Source organism: Barbatula barbatula (genome assembly GCF_947034865.1).
Source record: "Barbatula barbatula genome assembly, chromosome: 23".
NCBI classification, from domain to species: domain Eukaryota; kingdom Metazoa; phylum Chordata; class Actinopteri; order Cypriniformes; family Nemacheilidae; genus Barbatula; species Barbatula barbatula.
Window position 1 is genome coordinate 7729845 of NC_136786.1, and position 16528 is coordinate 7746372.

Consider the following 16528-nt stretch of genomic DNA (forward strand, 5'->3'; position numbering starts at 1 on the left):
CAACAAATGAGCAACGTTGATGATGGATCATTCAAAAAGGCAACTGCAAGTTACTTACATAGTGTGGCATGAAGTGTATACAATGGAACCACATGCATGCAAATTCTGTATTTGCATACAAAAAAAGATGCTTCTGGCTAAGAAGTGTTTCTTGGACAATAGACTAAGAAACACTTGGAATGGAATACTAAAATATTACACATAGCATCATAAACAGTATACGCACTAAACAAGGTGCTTCAAAAGGTTCTTCGATGCAATAGAAGAACCTTTTGGTTCCATAAAGAACATTTAACATCTGAAGAAATTTCACAAAAGGTTCTTTGAGGCTTAAAAAGGTTCTTCAGATGACGAAAACATAAGAAAGAGATGGTTCTTCAAAGAACCTTTGGCTGAATGGTTCTTCTATGGCATTGCTGTGAAGAACCTCTTAAGCACCTCATTTTGAGTGTACTACAGAAATAGTAGAGTGGTATGAATTCTCTTTTAAACAACACAACTGCATGTCACAGCTAAAATAAACCTTCTGCATAATGGATTCACATTGATGACTGCTTGAAAGCTGATCTGCACGTACAACATCCCAAAAATAAATCAGCAATAATGTAACTTGACTTAATGGTGTGTATGTTGGCACCAAGGCCCCATCCAAAACATCAAAGTCAAAGAACAAACATCTGAGGCTGCGTAATTATCAGTGTGTTTCAGATGTGCCGTGACCCCCCCCCTTACAGGACCGTTTGTGTTAATCGGATTAGCAGAAGCAATAACCGTCGTCCCATCGCAGAGAAAAAAGATGCTGGCACGTACTTATTTGGCTGACTAGAGTCAGAGGAGGGACGTGGCGCCGCCCTTAGAGGAAAGCGAAGAGGAAACGGCGGAAGTCAGCGTTGCCCGGATCGGTGAGGCGAGACCATATTTCACATGCTGGAGGAGGGAAGTCTCATGGCACCAGAGCGTTAAAAAACACACTGCGGTTCAAGTGAAAGATTCCTCGGAGGGAATCAAGAACACAAACAAAACGCAGTTGCCGTGGCCAGAGACGGGTGGAAGCCGGGCGGTAACCAATATGAGAAAAAACACTTCACATCAGGGCTGAGAGATACAGCTAAACATATTCCACATATTTGTAGACATTTAACAGCATTTATATCTCAGCAGGTATACTAGACTTATATAATTTCTGCTTACCCATAAAAAACACACCACCACAATGCTACTTTAAAGGATGTCTTTAAGGATAGGAATTTGTCTCAAACTTAGATTAAACTTTATGTCCACACAAATGTGCATTAAAAATCACAGCAATAATAACGTTGTGTGTTAAGTTAAAACAATCACAGAAAACGATTTTGTGCACAACTTTTATATTCGATATTCGCTGAGGCCTACAAGAGCTCTCACCATCTAGAATAAAAGATGACACTTTACAAAATGCCGTTTTACAAATATACCCTAAAAACCTCGCTCTTGACATGTTAGGGTTTCACTGAATCAAGTCAGGATCGTCCAAACGAAACTAAAACTGCAATAGAGAGAGAGACGGGCCTGACATTTCACATTCTGACGTTTGCCTGGAGCACTTACATCCACTCCAAATATTAGTGATGAGAGGACCTTAATGATGAGAGATTTTCTCTTCCCACAAAAACTCAACCTAAAGCGAGAGAGATAGAGATGCAGAAGAGCGACAGGAAGAGAAGAGAACTCTATCCATGAGAGAAACATGATGTTGAGTCACACACATGCACTGTCAGCACTTCATATTACTGCAAATTCACAGCTACTGTACACCGACTGTGAAAGGTCTGCATACATTCACAATGATGTGAATTTCAGTGGGGCATTTTTCTCAGTTATGTAGCATTTTATTTACAAACAATAATAGTGAAATTTATTTGATCATAAATTAGTTTATCATTTCCCACCTTGAAGACCGGCGATTTTTGCTAAGACTTCTACCTACAGTATAACAAGCAAACAACACAAGTAAAAGGCTAGGCAGTGTTACCAAAATCATATGCTGTTACAAATAATATAATGCAGCTCTATACCACAGCCTTTTAAATACATTGATACACAGAATAGCATGCACATTTCCAAGGAGCACTAAAGGTCCACAGACCCCTAAAGGCTGTCAGCAGTTCTGGTGAAAGCCATTAGACTCCTCAGCATCATTACTGGAAAAAATGAGGATTACACATTAGACATGCCAGAGCAAATGCCAGTACATATAAAATTGATATCTCCCTTTCTCTTGTTTTCAACTTCTCCATTAATAATCAATGCTATGTGATGGGAATCCCACTAGCATTTCTGCTTGCTCACGCAGACAATGGATAGCACAAAGTTGCATTGCAACCAAGTATTTAACAACAATTATGTCACAAATGTTGAACAAACTGTCCCTGTGTCAACCTTTAAAAACATTACAAGATTTTCATTGTTAATAAGATTATTTTTCGCATTTGGAAGTCACTTTTGTATCTAGTGCACACATGTCTTTATCATCAGTATGTTTATTCCTTGGGATCGAACCCACAACCTTTGTGTTGATAGCACAATGCTCTAACCAACAGAGCTACTGTCATTTTACACAACGCACCCAATGATCTTTTTCACACGATGAGAGGCAGGATCTCATGCTCGAGATGCATGGCACCACAAAATCCCAAAACAAGTCAATTCCAAAGTATGAAACTATATTTTGCATCAAGAAATCTCCTCCCAGAACCCAATTTCTTTCTTTGATATTAGTCCATACAGTATTCCAGAATTTTAGTAGTCTATATAACTTTAATTTATTCATTTTTTTATTTTGTAAAAACCAGCCAAATCATCAGCATATCCTTTACATTTATATATATATTTACATATATATTTGCTGACGCTTTTATCCAAAGCGACTTACATTGCATTGTACTATACATTTGTGCATATCGAGCACCCTTTTAAGAATATGGGTTAAATGCAAGGTTTTGGAATGACATACTGTATGTGTGAATAACTACCCTTTCTTTCTTTCTTTTTTTTGTAAACTGCTCCAGAGAACTAAGAAAAAAAGAAGACACCTTTTCCCATTGAAATGGTGTGGAAGGTCTTGTCGTGCTGTCTGGCTCATCTGCGTCTGTGACTATACCCTCTGGAGTGTAAACCAGAGAACAGTCTGTACCCTCTCTCACAACATACACGGACACACACACACACTCCTGTTCATACCTCACATGGGTATACACCCAACACACTTTATTCCACCCCTTCAGGGGCTCAAATTCACTCACAGGCTGAGCCAGAAAGAAAGCATTTATTATTTACCTTTACATAATAGTCCAGGAAGATTTATCTTAATGCTTCCCGCTTGCATTTTGTCTCTTTTTTTGTACACAAGTTTCAACTCCCCCTGCAGCCCCCTTTCATTCTGCATTTTCAAAGAAGTCTCCCAATTACGTAACACGTCTTATTCTCTCTGCGTTTCTTTTTTTGTGAGACGAACAGAAAGAGGCAAAGTGGGAGTGAGCCATTGTCAAAGAGTCTTTGAACACACACGCCGTCTCGCGCACTTACGCTGAGGTAGAGATTGATAACGCCGCAGTCAATCACAGAGGTCTGAATTTCACACAGCCGACACCATTAAACTCATGTGGCGGATTTCTTAGACGGCCTATTAGTGCTGTCAGTCAAATCTCAAACAAACAGACGTGATTGGCGAAGGTGCACAGAACACACAACGTAATGCAAGCGGGAAGCGCGCAACACCCAGACAGCAGAAAAGAGAGAGCGATCAGTCTGTAGATATTTTGAGCGTAATACCATATTGCTCTCACCATTTCTGCCAACGAGAGCATGTACCGTATACTGCATAGAATAGTATCATCATGTGCAGTAGGTTTTGTTGTAATTTGCAACCTCACCACTAGATGCCACTAAGCAATTCCACACAGCACCTTTAAGGCAAAGGTATTTTATATGTTTTAAATGCATTTCACATGTTAAAGTGCCTTTCAATGTAAACCTGTAAATCAGCAACAAAGCTAGAAAATATAGAATCCAGAATAGCTGTCAATTGGCATTCCATAATCTGAAATATTACTTTAGCATATTACTTTTACTATATCTGCGGCAGGTTTGCTATTGTTAACTTAAACTAAAATTAACGTATTACAACATTTCTGTTAATTGAAATAAAACAATATATAGGCCTAAACATGATTTGGGAAAAACTTAAAACAAACCGAAAACTGACCCAATAAAGTGAAATAAGTGCAGGAGGCACGAAAACGTTTTTAAAACAAAAAATCAACCTAAGCAATATAAAAATAAATATAAAATGACAAATGTACATAGCAAAATTGCTAAACTAAAATAAAATCAACATGAAAAAAGGATAAACAAGTAATCCTTTATACAGTATTTATAATGTATTTGTAATGAATGAATTGGTTGTTTTGTTTATTACAGTATATTGTTTTCTTGTTTTAGGTACTAATGTCATGGTTGTGTTATGGTTTTGTTCTGTGTTCTAGTTTTCACCTATTCATTGATTCATTTTGACTGACCTGTTTCTGTTCTCCCTGGTTCCCTTCTCCCCTGTATTTAAGACCTGTGTTTTCCTTGTGATTTTAATTGTGTTGGTTACGTATTGGTCTTGTTCCTATTTTGCTCCTGTGTGAATTTAAGTTTGTGGATTTATTAAAAACAACTCTTTTGGAATTACTCTGGTGTTGTGCACTTCCCACATGTTACAACTAATAATTATAACTATTAACTATTGTTAATTCTTCGATAAATCATTCTCACATTTTCTCACAATTCCTGCCCGCATTTAACAAAACCATTACTACGTAATAATGTTCACGAAGAGGAAGAAAGATTAATAAAATCAATTAACAAACAAACTTATGTAAAACAAGGCAGTGAAGCATTAAAAGCATGATTTATCTATTTGTTTTTTAAAACACCATGACATTACTGTAATTTCCTCACACCCACGGTAATTCTTCAATGGTAGTATTTCAAGTAACAGGTATTCCACATGAATAATGCCATGGCCGATTCTAGAGGTCATGGAATCAAAACGTTCCCTTTCTATCTTTCCAAACGTGTTCGTGAAGACCCTGTGAAGGCTCCTTACTGATGACATATGCAACAGGGTCATAAAGCAAACTGAGTACGACATGAGTAAGCGTGACTCAATCTTTTTACAGCTCTTATCTCACAAAAGCATCAATCGCACAATGTGCTTCAACAAAAACCTTTGGCTTCCGTGGAGCGGTGTGACTCCAACAGCTGGGCTGTGAAAGCTTGGGCAGATGAGATGACGTGTGTATGAGACTGAATGCTGTTATTTATTACAGTAATGCATGATCATTAGCTGCCGTCGCTTCCCCCGCACCAATCTCCAGGCACTTGGTAACAAAGGCCACGGATCACGTCGCTGGAACGCTCAGACTGACGTTAAACGCATCTGTGCAAATGTTGACGCGTGATTCAGAGGTCTCACATCTTTACTTGATGAATTGATGAGCGTCTATACAGTAAAATGTGTGCATAATGCATTAGGTTTCTCAGTTGAAAGCGCACAGCGTTAGTGGCTTGGTCCTCGGGTAAAAAAACACACACATTGAACAAACAGAAAAAAACATGTAGCTTGAATGTGCAATAAGTCACTTCGAATAAAAGCATCAACCAAATGTATGAAGGAAAGTTGGTGTTTCCAGTACCTCACGACTGAGTTTGCATATTATTGCACAGACGTAAAGTCGTATTTTTAGCTTGATGATGTCAACAAAGAAAACGAATGTGGATGAAGATGAGACAGATAACCGAAGGTCACAACGTAGACCCTCACATTATTGATTCGGGATTAGTTCACATAGATACCACTTTACATTCTAATAAACCGGGGCATGGTGGTGGGAAATACAAAGTATATGTGAACATGTGCATATTATAGCAAAATTAATAATGCAAGAGGTTCCTGTACTTCAGGGAAAAAACATAGTAAACATTGCTTTTTATGTGATACCGTAATGCTAGCCAATCCATTTACTCAATCATTGGCAAGATTCTTCAGTAAATGCCTTTAAAGGTCAAACTGAGTCATCTTATATCGAGTTATCTAATATGCCCATTTTCTTGCAGTGACCCTAAGTCCATCTTTGACCCTTGGGGGTCTTATATGTTCTCATATAACAGGACAAATCCAGGGCCGGCTTGGGCTTTTGAGCTTTTACAGTGCAGATTAGAGCGAGCTTGTATCTTTTTTCCCCCTAAACACCATAAATAATTGAGCATTAGCAGACTTAGGTCCTTCCTGAAGCAGGTCTAATTAAAGATGGAGGTGGAGCGTGGAGTCTGATGGTTTGTGGTCCATAAGGGAAGGACAGGAAGAGTTTATGACCAGGATGAGCCACGTCAGAGCAATAGGATGACGTGACTGCAAATCAACAGTGGAAAATGTTTGATTTTGGGAACATACTGTAGCTCCAGCAGTGGATTTCAGTACACATAGCATCTCTATAGTCGTATATCACACATATTTTGGTCGTAATTTTGCATAAGACATTTTTGATAAATTTTATTATATACTGTATATGTGATAATTCTGTTGGAAGTCTAAAAGTTGTTTGCTGACTTTATTTTAATGGTATGGCTGGTTTTAAAGCTAATTTTGGATGCGTGTTATCTGGTCAAGCTGAGAGACCAGTTTCACAACTAGCTAAACCAGCTAAAAATGGTTAAAGAGGCCCTAACTCAGACAGTTTCAGTATAACTCATGTTAATCTTGTTTACTTACAGAATAGTATCGCACCCTTCAAATATCCGCAGAGTCTTTAGTTTGATCACATTTATAAAAGAAAGATACAGCTGTACGATTATTTCCGAAAACATGTGTGGGGGGGGGGTAACTAAAGCACGTGCGCACACATTGCCAAGAAAACACAGAAATCTGTTTCACTTACTTAAGTTTATATAACAATCCATCACTCAAATGCAGCGAACAAACAACACAGCTGAACTTCGTGAACACAGTGCTCTCTCTCTCTCTCTCCTGCACACAAGTGAAAGTGACTTTTGCGCATGCTCCTTCTCCCGCTCTCCATGGTTGATGCATAGGCGTGCCGCATGCTTTTACAGGAGAATTGTCCGTTAAGGCACTAAGATTTTTTTTTTACGTAACTATTTTTCATGTTCAAAACCTGTACGAACACTGGGGGAGTGTATCGAACACAGAAACACTACGTCATACAACCAACTAGTTTTTTGACAAGTTGACAATGTTAAGCATGAAAAGACGGCACGTTCAACACTGTAAAGAAGTCAGACTGCATGAAACCCAATTGCACCACCGATTTAAGACCAGCAAGCAAGGCAAACCACCAGCGCTGCTGTCCTTCTAAAACAGGGGTGTCAAACATACGGCCCGCGGGCCGTATCCGGACCGATGAGGCGTCCAATACGGCCCGAGGGAATATTTGAAAAATAATACAAATATGAAATAAAAGTTTATTATTATTTTAATTAATTTAAAGTTTATTAATACAGTCAGGTTTTCGCTGCCATATTATGTTTTGTTTTATTACATTTTTTATTTTATCATTGATCATTTAATTGGGCTTCTGCCGGAACCCCTAACAAGCATGTGCATTCTTAAGCGCCGCCTACATTTCGAAAACAAAGTCGGCTAAGTTGTGCGGCAAGGACTAGTGATTTTAAAATGTCCAAATAAAGAAAACTGACGGAAGAAAACGTATTTCTTCTGTGAGTTCAACGGTAGGCCGGTATGTTTAATCTGCTCACAAGCCGTGGCTGTGCAAAACGAGTACAATATTAAACGGCACACACGCAGAGAAATATGATAAATACACTGGACAACTTCTAAAAGTCAATAATTTAACTTTAGCCTCGGAAAAAAGCAGTCAATGTTCACAAAAAGAACAGAGACTGATGAAGCTGTAACGCTATTTGATTGCCAACGAAATCGCAGCGGGATCAAAGCCGTTTTCAGAGGGAGAATTCATCAAGAATCGGTAATGAACATTAACAAGTCCAACCTGCGCTCTCGACTCACAAACAGACAGCTAAATGACATCATGAGATTGATGTGGTTGAAGAAAAGAGATGTCAGGAATTAAAATCATAATGCAGATGCGATCTAGATCTTTTGTTGTTAAAGGGAATTTCTAGTATATATTTAATGTTCATATCCAAAGTGAAGTTGTACTACTGTACTAATTGTTAAATATGTTAAGGCAGTTTTTCCTATTAGTGAATTATATTGTATAGCTTGTATGGTTCATATTTAATGTGACCGTCTGTACACAAATAGAGTCTGTTGCATTTTTGTCATTACTAGTTTAAAAAGTATCTGACAAAAATATTCAAAGGAAAGGGTTTTGATTGCCTTTACCTAAACAAAATAGTTTTTTCAAAGAGGAATAAGAGTGTTATTGAACAGTTCTGAGGATTTATTAAATGCACCTTTTACAGAACAGTATGTCTTTCTAGTTTTTTTGCTAATTCATTTGTAATTTGGTGCAATATGGTTTAAAAAAGGTGATTCGGCCCGCACATTGTCACTTTTCTCTCCATCCGGCCCTTACCCTAAAATGAGTTTGACACCCCTGTTCTAAAACCTCATATCAACATATTTTGTGATTTTTTTTTTGCCATAACTCATCAGTCACTCTTTATGTTTGTCAAATATCTAAAACGTTAAAAGTATTAAAAGTACACAGTATGTGATCTTTAAAAAGTACAGTGTTTTTTCCATTTCCTCAAATACAGTGACAACTTGGACATCCAAGGTTTTGGAAACAGTGACGATAGGCTGTTTTGTTCAAACTTTATCACTGCACTTCTACACAGAAACCAAAAAAACAGAACATTCACCCAAAAAAAATGTCAGTTGAAGCTTTGGTGTAGCGGGACGAGAGCCGGGATGCGAGGCCGGTACGCGCACCAGTCTCGTATCACGGAGGAGATTGTGGAGCATATAAGAGGACGGACGACCGGACCGTCAGTGAGAGAGGACCAGGCCTGGATTTTATGTTGTGGTTTGTGTGTGTTTATTTACGTTTGATTTTATTAAGTAAAAGTTAGTTTATGTTCGCCGGTTCCCGTCTCCTTCCTTCCCTTCTATTGAATCTTGTTTCAGTTGGGATTTCAGAGGTGACGCAAGTTATTAATTTTTAACGAAATATTACCAAGACAAAACTTATTTTTCGTTGAAACTATGATAAATTATGCACAGCAAGACCAGAAACATATATTAACCCTTAGCTGTCAGTTATGAATTCCACAACAGGCACACTGGAGTATTATTATTGCGAGGGGAATGGTGTCAATGTAAAATTATTTTACTTTAAGGAAAATTTTCAGGCTAGCAACTTAGATAAAAGATAGAAAAAGATAACTGTGGGACATGTAGAAAGCAAGTTTTCAGCATTACATTACAGCTTATCTGAGAAGTGAGAACTAACATTAATTTGATTGGTGATAATGTAAAAAGGCAGCTTTGTGAGGAAAACTGTCATAAACATGTCATATCTTCCCATTCCTTCACAATCTCTTTTTTTAACTTTCATCCTATTTGGTTTTTCTAATCTATGTCTGTGCGGACAAGTCTTGAGAAGGGGGTGTTGTTGGCACCTCTTCCCACATGCCCGGGCAGGATTGGGAGTTAATGGTTACTGTTGTGTCCCCTGAGCCTTTCGCTGTATGAATTACATCTAGTTTGGCCTCTGTGGAGTTAGAGGCTCTCTCTCTTTTGCCATCGGAGCCCTGCACTGTCCCCTTCCCCGTCATCACCAAATCCACTGAGATATTTCTGATAACATTAGGTTAATAGGGATGTGACCTCTGCTTTTTGTGCGAGGCAGAAAGAGAGACCGCAGACAGAGATGAGAAATACAGCAAGAGACAGAGTGTAAATGTATGCTTGTTTTGTTTTAAGTGCATAAGAAACCAGGGTTTAGAATATCACCATCAATTCTGCTCCATTTTGCAGCTCATTCTAGCCAAGAACCGAGCACTTAGCAATGGTTGGAATGTTTCGGAATTCTTTCAAAAGCATATCCAGAAAACCATGTCTATTTTTAGAAAAGCTTGCATGTGACACTTTATATCTATATATCTATATACAGTATATATATATATATATATATATATATATATATCATGGGCTCATGGTCAGTTTTGACAGTTTGTAAAGCAAGATTTCTAATTGCATTTTCTCAACACATTCTCACCTCCGACTCGTCAAATATTGACGCTGGGCAGCGGCCCTCATTTTTTTTACTTGCGTGGAAATTCGTTGCTTACCATAAGAAACTATCGGCATTAACACAGAGATGCGATGGACACGTCAATTTTACAGTTATTCTGAAATTATATAGGGGTATAATGACGACATATGTTCAGTTCATTTTGTTTGCATGATTTTATTCAGACAGTTTGGGCAAGTACGGAAATGTATTTATTTATTGTATAATAAAACACAAGATACAAGCAGTCCCAAGGTCAATTGCTTTCTGCACATTTGTGGATCGCTTTCTTCAGATTTGTGGATAGCTTTCTGTGCATTTGTGAATCGCTGCACGCATTTATGGATGGCTCTCTGTGCATTTGTGGATTTCAAAACATTTCTAACGTCAAGGCGTGCGCACAATCCACCAATAGGTTCTAACTTCACCCAATCACATTTTGCTCTGCACTAAGATTCAGGGAGCAAACATGGCGGCTAGTGGCGATCTAAAATGCGTGAATACCTAAGAAATGAGAATGGTCTCTTCTTTATACTGCTCAGTAATGATTGGTTGTGTTTATATGCATTGTCCATATGTTATGGACTGAAGCGTTTATGACTTGATAAAAGCGTGCACGGACTGGGGTGTACAATCTCGGTGACTAAAAACTATAAAAAATCCAAAATCACTTCAAGACAAATTCCTTCACTGTGACAGCTCAACGTTCATCACTACATTACAGTACATTAAACGTCACATGTCTTTAGAATGTGTGTGAACGCACGCACAGGTTCCACAAAATCATTGGTAGTTTGAACCAAAATCAACCGATCCAGTCATCCCGGGACACCTCTTCTGCATGTTTTCAGGGATTTCTGTATGAAAAGGGCTTTACTGCAATGCCCTGTAATATCCATTGACTTTTGTGCATTTGTATGGAGAATCCATTAATTTGTACAATTAGCTTCAATTCTTAATATTGCTTCAACATTTTTTTATCGTATAACACTATACTGAGAGCACTGCCACAGCCCTTATTATTAACTACACTATATTGATTAACTGCAGTTGTATACTACTATTTACGTACTATGGTTCGAAAACAAATTCTACTAGGCCTACATCATAAAATGTTTGTGAAACTCTCGACATTTATTTGCGGATCATAGTTTATTTATTATTCAGAATAATGCAACAATTCTGACCTCATAATTGTGTCATGACGTCTGCTTCAAACATGAAACAGTAGTGGCTCTTAAGGTTTGAATGGGAGCTGACTGCGTGCAGACACAGAGTTCTCCGTAGAAAGTTAACGTGCGGCTTTGCGAAGCAAGGTATTTGTAACGCTTTTATACCGTTATTTTTCATCAGTTTGTGCGATAGACAACTGTGACTACTTTTATTCGCCTGTTGTGTTTTATATGGTTGAGAATATGGCATTTATTCAGTCCCAAAACTCAGAACTGCAGTTACACTCCGCGTGCAAAAACGCAGTCCACGAGCAGAGGCTTTCATGAGCGCGCACGCAATTCTCTCTATGCTCTCGCAATTCTCTCTATGCTAACAGCTCAACACCCACTTGCTCGCCGTGTTGACTTGTGAGACTTTGGGGGCGGGATAATGGCAGATTTCTCGATCCTTTGATTGGTCACTTTTAACATTCACTGACCTACGGTCTCCGACCTGTATCTTACCCGTTGTACAGAAACTTCACCATTTGGCATTACATGATTTTTGGTTTTTAAACTTGGGTTACAGTGTTATGTATGCCCTTGGCTTTAGATATACATATTTGGCATGTGTATTCATAATGGCATTTGTATTTTCATGAAATTATTATAAAATGAGCAATAATGGATGGCTACAACAGTATAACTCAAAGCACAAGTTATTATAAATGACAATATGATGTACTCTCTAAAATGCTATTTAAATAATTTATCTCTTTTTCTTTATTTGTTTTGAAAGTATTAAAACGGGTTATACCAGTAGGCATTACCAATTCTATTAGAAAACTCAAATTAAATGACTAAAGGAGAGATTTTATTCTATTATTATTGTATTTTTTAAAACAGGTATTACATGAAATGTAAATTCAACACTATGATATAGCATAATTTTTATTGACAGAGAATTATAAATGTAAAAATGTTAAAATACTAACACATGGCTAAGGCAAGGTAATACAATAATCATTAGGTAAGACAGGTAGTCTGTAGCTGACTGCAAGTTAAAAGTGAATTATATGTTTGCCGGCTGGAAAGTAGCTTAATAAGTTTATTAAAAAAATTATAAATGCACTGTTAATATTTATTGTAAAGCGGCTATAAAACAATATGTATTTTAAAAAGTGCTATTTTTTACTGAATAATGTGTTTCAGCAAAACTTATACATAATGTAAGAAAAATCCAATATTATTCTATGATTGTTAAATACAAAACATTCTCACTCTCGAGAGTGAAATGACCAAAGGGGGTATCCCGCACATTAAAAAGCAAGATGTTGGAGAGCAGTTTGTCATTAACCTCCTGATGGGCCGGGCTCCAGGGTCAGAGTGGGAGCAGGCCATTGAAGCATAAAAGTGAGAGGACAGTTGGACAGAGGAGAAATGGGTGGAGATTGTTGGCAAAAGGCAGAGCTAAAGAGACAAATGTACCTGAAAGGGATTTGGGCTATAGACACAGATGGACTGAGATGGCACAGAGAAATGCTATGGGGGGTTGTTTGAAGGACATATTTACACTGGGGACAATTATTAATCAGTTCATGATATTTCATATTTTATGAGAATTTGGCGTCAAAATATCGGGTTGACCCAAAGACCACTGTAAAATTCACAGATGCAGGCTCTATCTCTGTCTCTTAGTGTTGTATAGCCAGTGCTGAACGCGCGCGAGCTCGTGTAATTTGGTTTCCCCTCTCTCGCTCCACATCCCCCGTCCTATTCCAGACAGTGTGGAGGGAAGTTATTGCATGTGACACGCTGAGCAGCAGAAGTGGGGTGCGAGCTGAAAAAATTGCATTGCTCCACAAAGCGGAATGCCAAGGGAACACGAAGAGATGCATCTCTGCTTCTTGATAACACTGGAATTATTTAAAGTAGAAGACAGGGTAGAATGAGTGGAGAATATTTTCCGGTCTATATTTAGATCGCTAGCACTGGCACTGTCTGAGAAGAGCTGCAGGGTGGGCTGCGAGCGTGAAGTGTTTCACATTAAACCAACACGCTAAATCAGACGGGTTCTACACACCCGACGCATTTACACCTGCAGTGCCTGATGCACGGATCTCATTTACTGACATCATGTACTGTATATGTTTACACTACATGTTTACATTGACAGAGTATCGTGTTTACAATACTGTAACATCTCACCTCACAGTGCATCTCGTGCTGTGCAAAGCGATCTGTTCAGTGAAATCTTTGGTTCAAACAAAGAACATATTTGTTTACTGTTGTCCTATGGGTTTCAACTGATGTGCGTTGAGTTAAATATGTTTGTTTGTCACTCTAGGAGCGTTTGGCTTCCCATAAAGCTCATAATTAAAGAAAACAACTTGGTTGAAAACCACAATTTTTCATTTGACACACAAGACACGTTTCTTTTAACTAAACAACGAAATTGTCTGAATACCAATTGTTGTGTCTATCTTAGTGCTTACTTGATTGACATGTACTGTAGAAATTATTATTTGAGGTTCTGGTTTTGCTGTCCCTGACTTCTATTATGAAAATCTGCCATTTTTAATATTCTTGTTTATTTCATTTAGTTCAGGCCTCCCTCTCTTCTTTAAGGTTGTGGCATACTTCTTTTTTTACGTGTGGGCGAGCGTACGAACGCACAGCCTTGCACACTATACTGCTTTCGACTCATATGCGTACACACGGGATTTGACGCATGTGCATTACAACATATTGCAATACCTCTCCGGGGCTACACGGGCCAAATTTTCTTCAACTACCTTGAATCGATGCTCCCAGGAAACCGTTGCCACCTGGTGGTTCAACTTATTTCTGCGAATGGCAACCAATGGCTTACTCCAGACCGCCCCCTCCCTTTCGCAAAACTGACACAAGATAAACATGTCAACACTTTTTGCTTCTGTGCCGAATGACATAACGTATTTATGAAACATGCTTTATAGAGCAGTTTTTCTCTCCATGTAAGAGGATCCGAGTGTATGTAGAAATAGCTCAATCCAAGGTCATAAAAACAGAGTGTTTCATTATGTGAGGTCTTTATACACCTCTGGGGACGTAGTTATGTATATATTGCATTTCTGTCAATAGATCCTCCAAAAAATGACACACTGGTCCTTTAAGATGAGGAATGCGGACACAAATATGAGATGTCAAATCACCAGATATATTTACCCTTCTGTTTTAGGACATAACCATGGCTTCATGTGAATGCCACTAAACTACAAAACTAATGTATGTCAAGCCATTCTAGTGATTAAAGCACACAAACTCATCTTCATCAGTACTGTGTCCACACTGTAAGATGCACATCAGTCTTTTATTGGTATTTTAAATTGAATTTCTTAAATTATTCTACATTGCTTTAATCCATATCATGCAACCATACAAAAACGGTATATTGTAAATTCTAATTCAGCTATGTCAATGCGGCTTTTACAATTCGATTTTTCATGTATTTAAAGAAATTAAATCTACACGGATTTATGTCACAGAAATCTATACAGCGATTTCAACATACCTTTAATGCTTTAAACGGGGCTATTACTAAGACATTTTCCTACATTACATTGCAGTACAAGCCCAAGAACATTAATCACCATTGATTTTACACCCCTACAGTTAAAAAGGGCATTAAACTGCAGTCAATGAAAACTTACCGGGAAGTACAGAAGCAGTGCTCCGAACAAGATGGCCTCCAGCAGGATGAGTCCTGACGCTCTGATACTCTAAAACACACCAGAATCAACAACACATCAGAAAACCCACTTTATAAACTGTGAAATGATCCATTTACGACATCTTCATGACATATATTTTTGATTGCATATATATATACTGTGAAATGTATATATATAATAGATATAGTATATATATAAACTGCTCTAAAAAATAAAGAGAACACCTGATCATCACAGCTCAACACCAAGTCAATTAACCCTCAGGACTATCAATCAACCCGGTAAGTAAGCATAAGTGAATGTAAACCATTTTCAACAGGTACACTGGAGAGGCAACAACAACGGTGGTCATGGGAGCACCATTCTCAGAGGGTCTTACAGACCTCCACGTGTATTGGGATGAAATCCTCAACTCTATTGTCAGATCTTATGCTGGTGCAGTGCAGAGCCCTCCTGGTGCATGATAATACCCGACCTTATGTGGCCAGAGTCTCTAGGCTGTTTCTGGATGATGAAGGCATTGATGACATTGACTGGCGTTCCCCAGACCAGACCTAAATCTAGTTGAGAACCTCTGGGATCTCATGCATCCAAAGCCATTAAGAGCACCATAGACTGCCCAGGAGCTCACTTATGCTCTGATCCAGGTCTGAGAGGAGATTTCACAGGAGACCATGTGCCAGCTCATCAGGAGTACGCCCAGACATCGCGGGGAGTTCATACGGGCACGTAGGGCCATGCAAATTACTGACTAACATTATGAGTTACTGTGGTAAAGCTATAAAAGTTGAATGAGCCAATATTTCCATTTTTTACAGTGATTTTACTGTAATTCCTTCCCTGAATGTGTTTATAATTTCGGCTTTCATTGACCATTGTCACATTATTTTGTTCTGGCAAGTTATGCAGAGTGGGAAAGTGAAGAGATTTAACCTGTCATCATCAACTTTTCCTCAAGTTGTTCCAAACCTGTATGAATGACTTTGTTCTGCTGAACACAAAGGAAGATATTTGAAGGAACGTTAGTCATATTCAGTTCTGGGAAATCGTTCACTGCCAAAGAAGGAACATTTTAAATGGTAGTGAAAACTCCCCCAGAACGGTTTGCTTTCCTCTTCAAAATATATTATTTTGTATACGGTTGTATAGACTACTGTGGTAGTCAGTGTCCCAGAACTGAAACATTCTTTCAAATATCTTCCTTTGTGTTTGACAGAACAAAGACATTTATGCAGGTTTGGAACAACTTGAGGATGAGTGGATGATGACAGAATTTATATTTTTGGGTAAACTATCATTGGGTGCATTTCTTTCTCTCTCTCTCTCTCTCTCTCTCTCTCTCTCTACTGTGTCACAAATATTTCAGCTGGTCTCTTCAAGCAGGTCTCATTCAAAATAG

General features: G+C 38.3%; 1 protein-coding gene across 1 annotated transcript in view; it reads right to left on the reverse strand.

The window, feature by feature from the left end:
* Positions 1-16528, reverse strand: part of gpr158a (G protein-coupled receptor 158a) — a 63044-nt gene that overhangs the window by 15094 nt on the left and 31422 nt on the right. The window contains exon 5 of the mRNA XM_079447713.1: positions 15109-15177. Coding sequence (XP_079303839.1) covers positions 15109-15177 — 69 coding nt within the window. The remainder of the gene's footprint in view (positions 1-15108; positions 15178-16528) is intronic.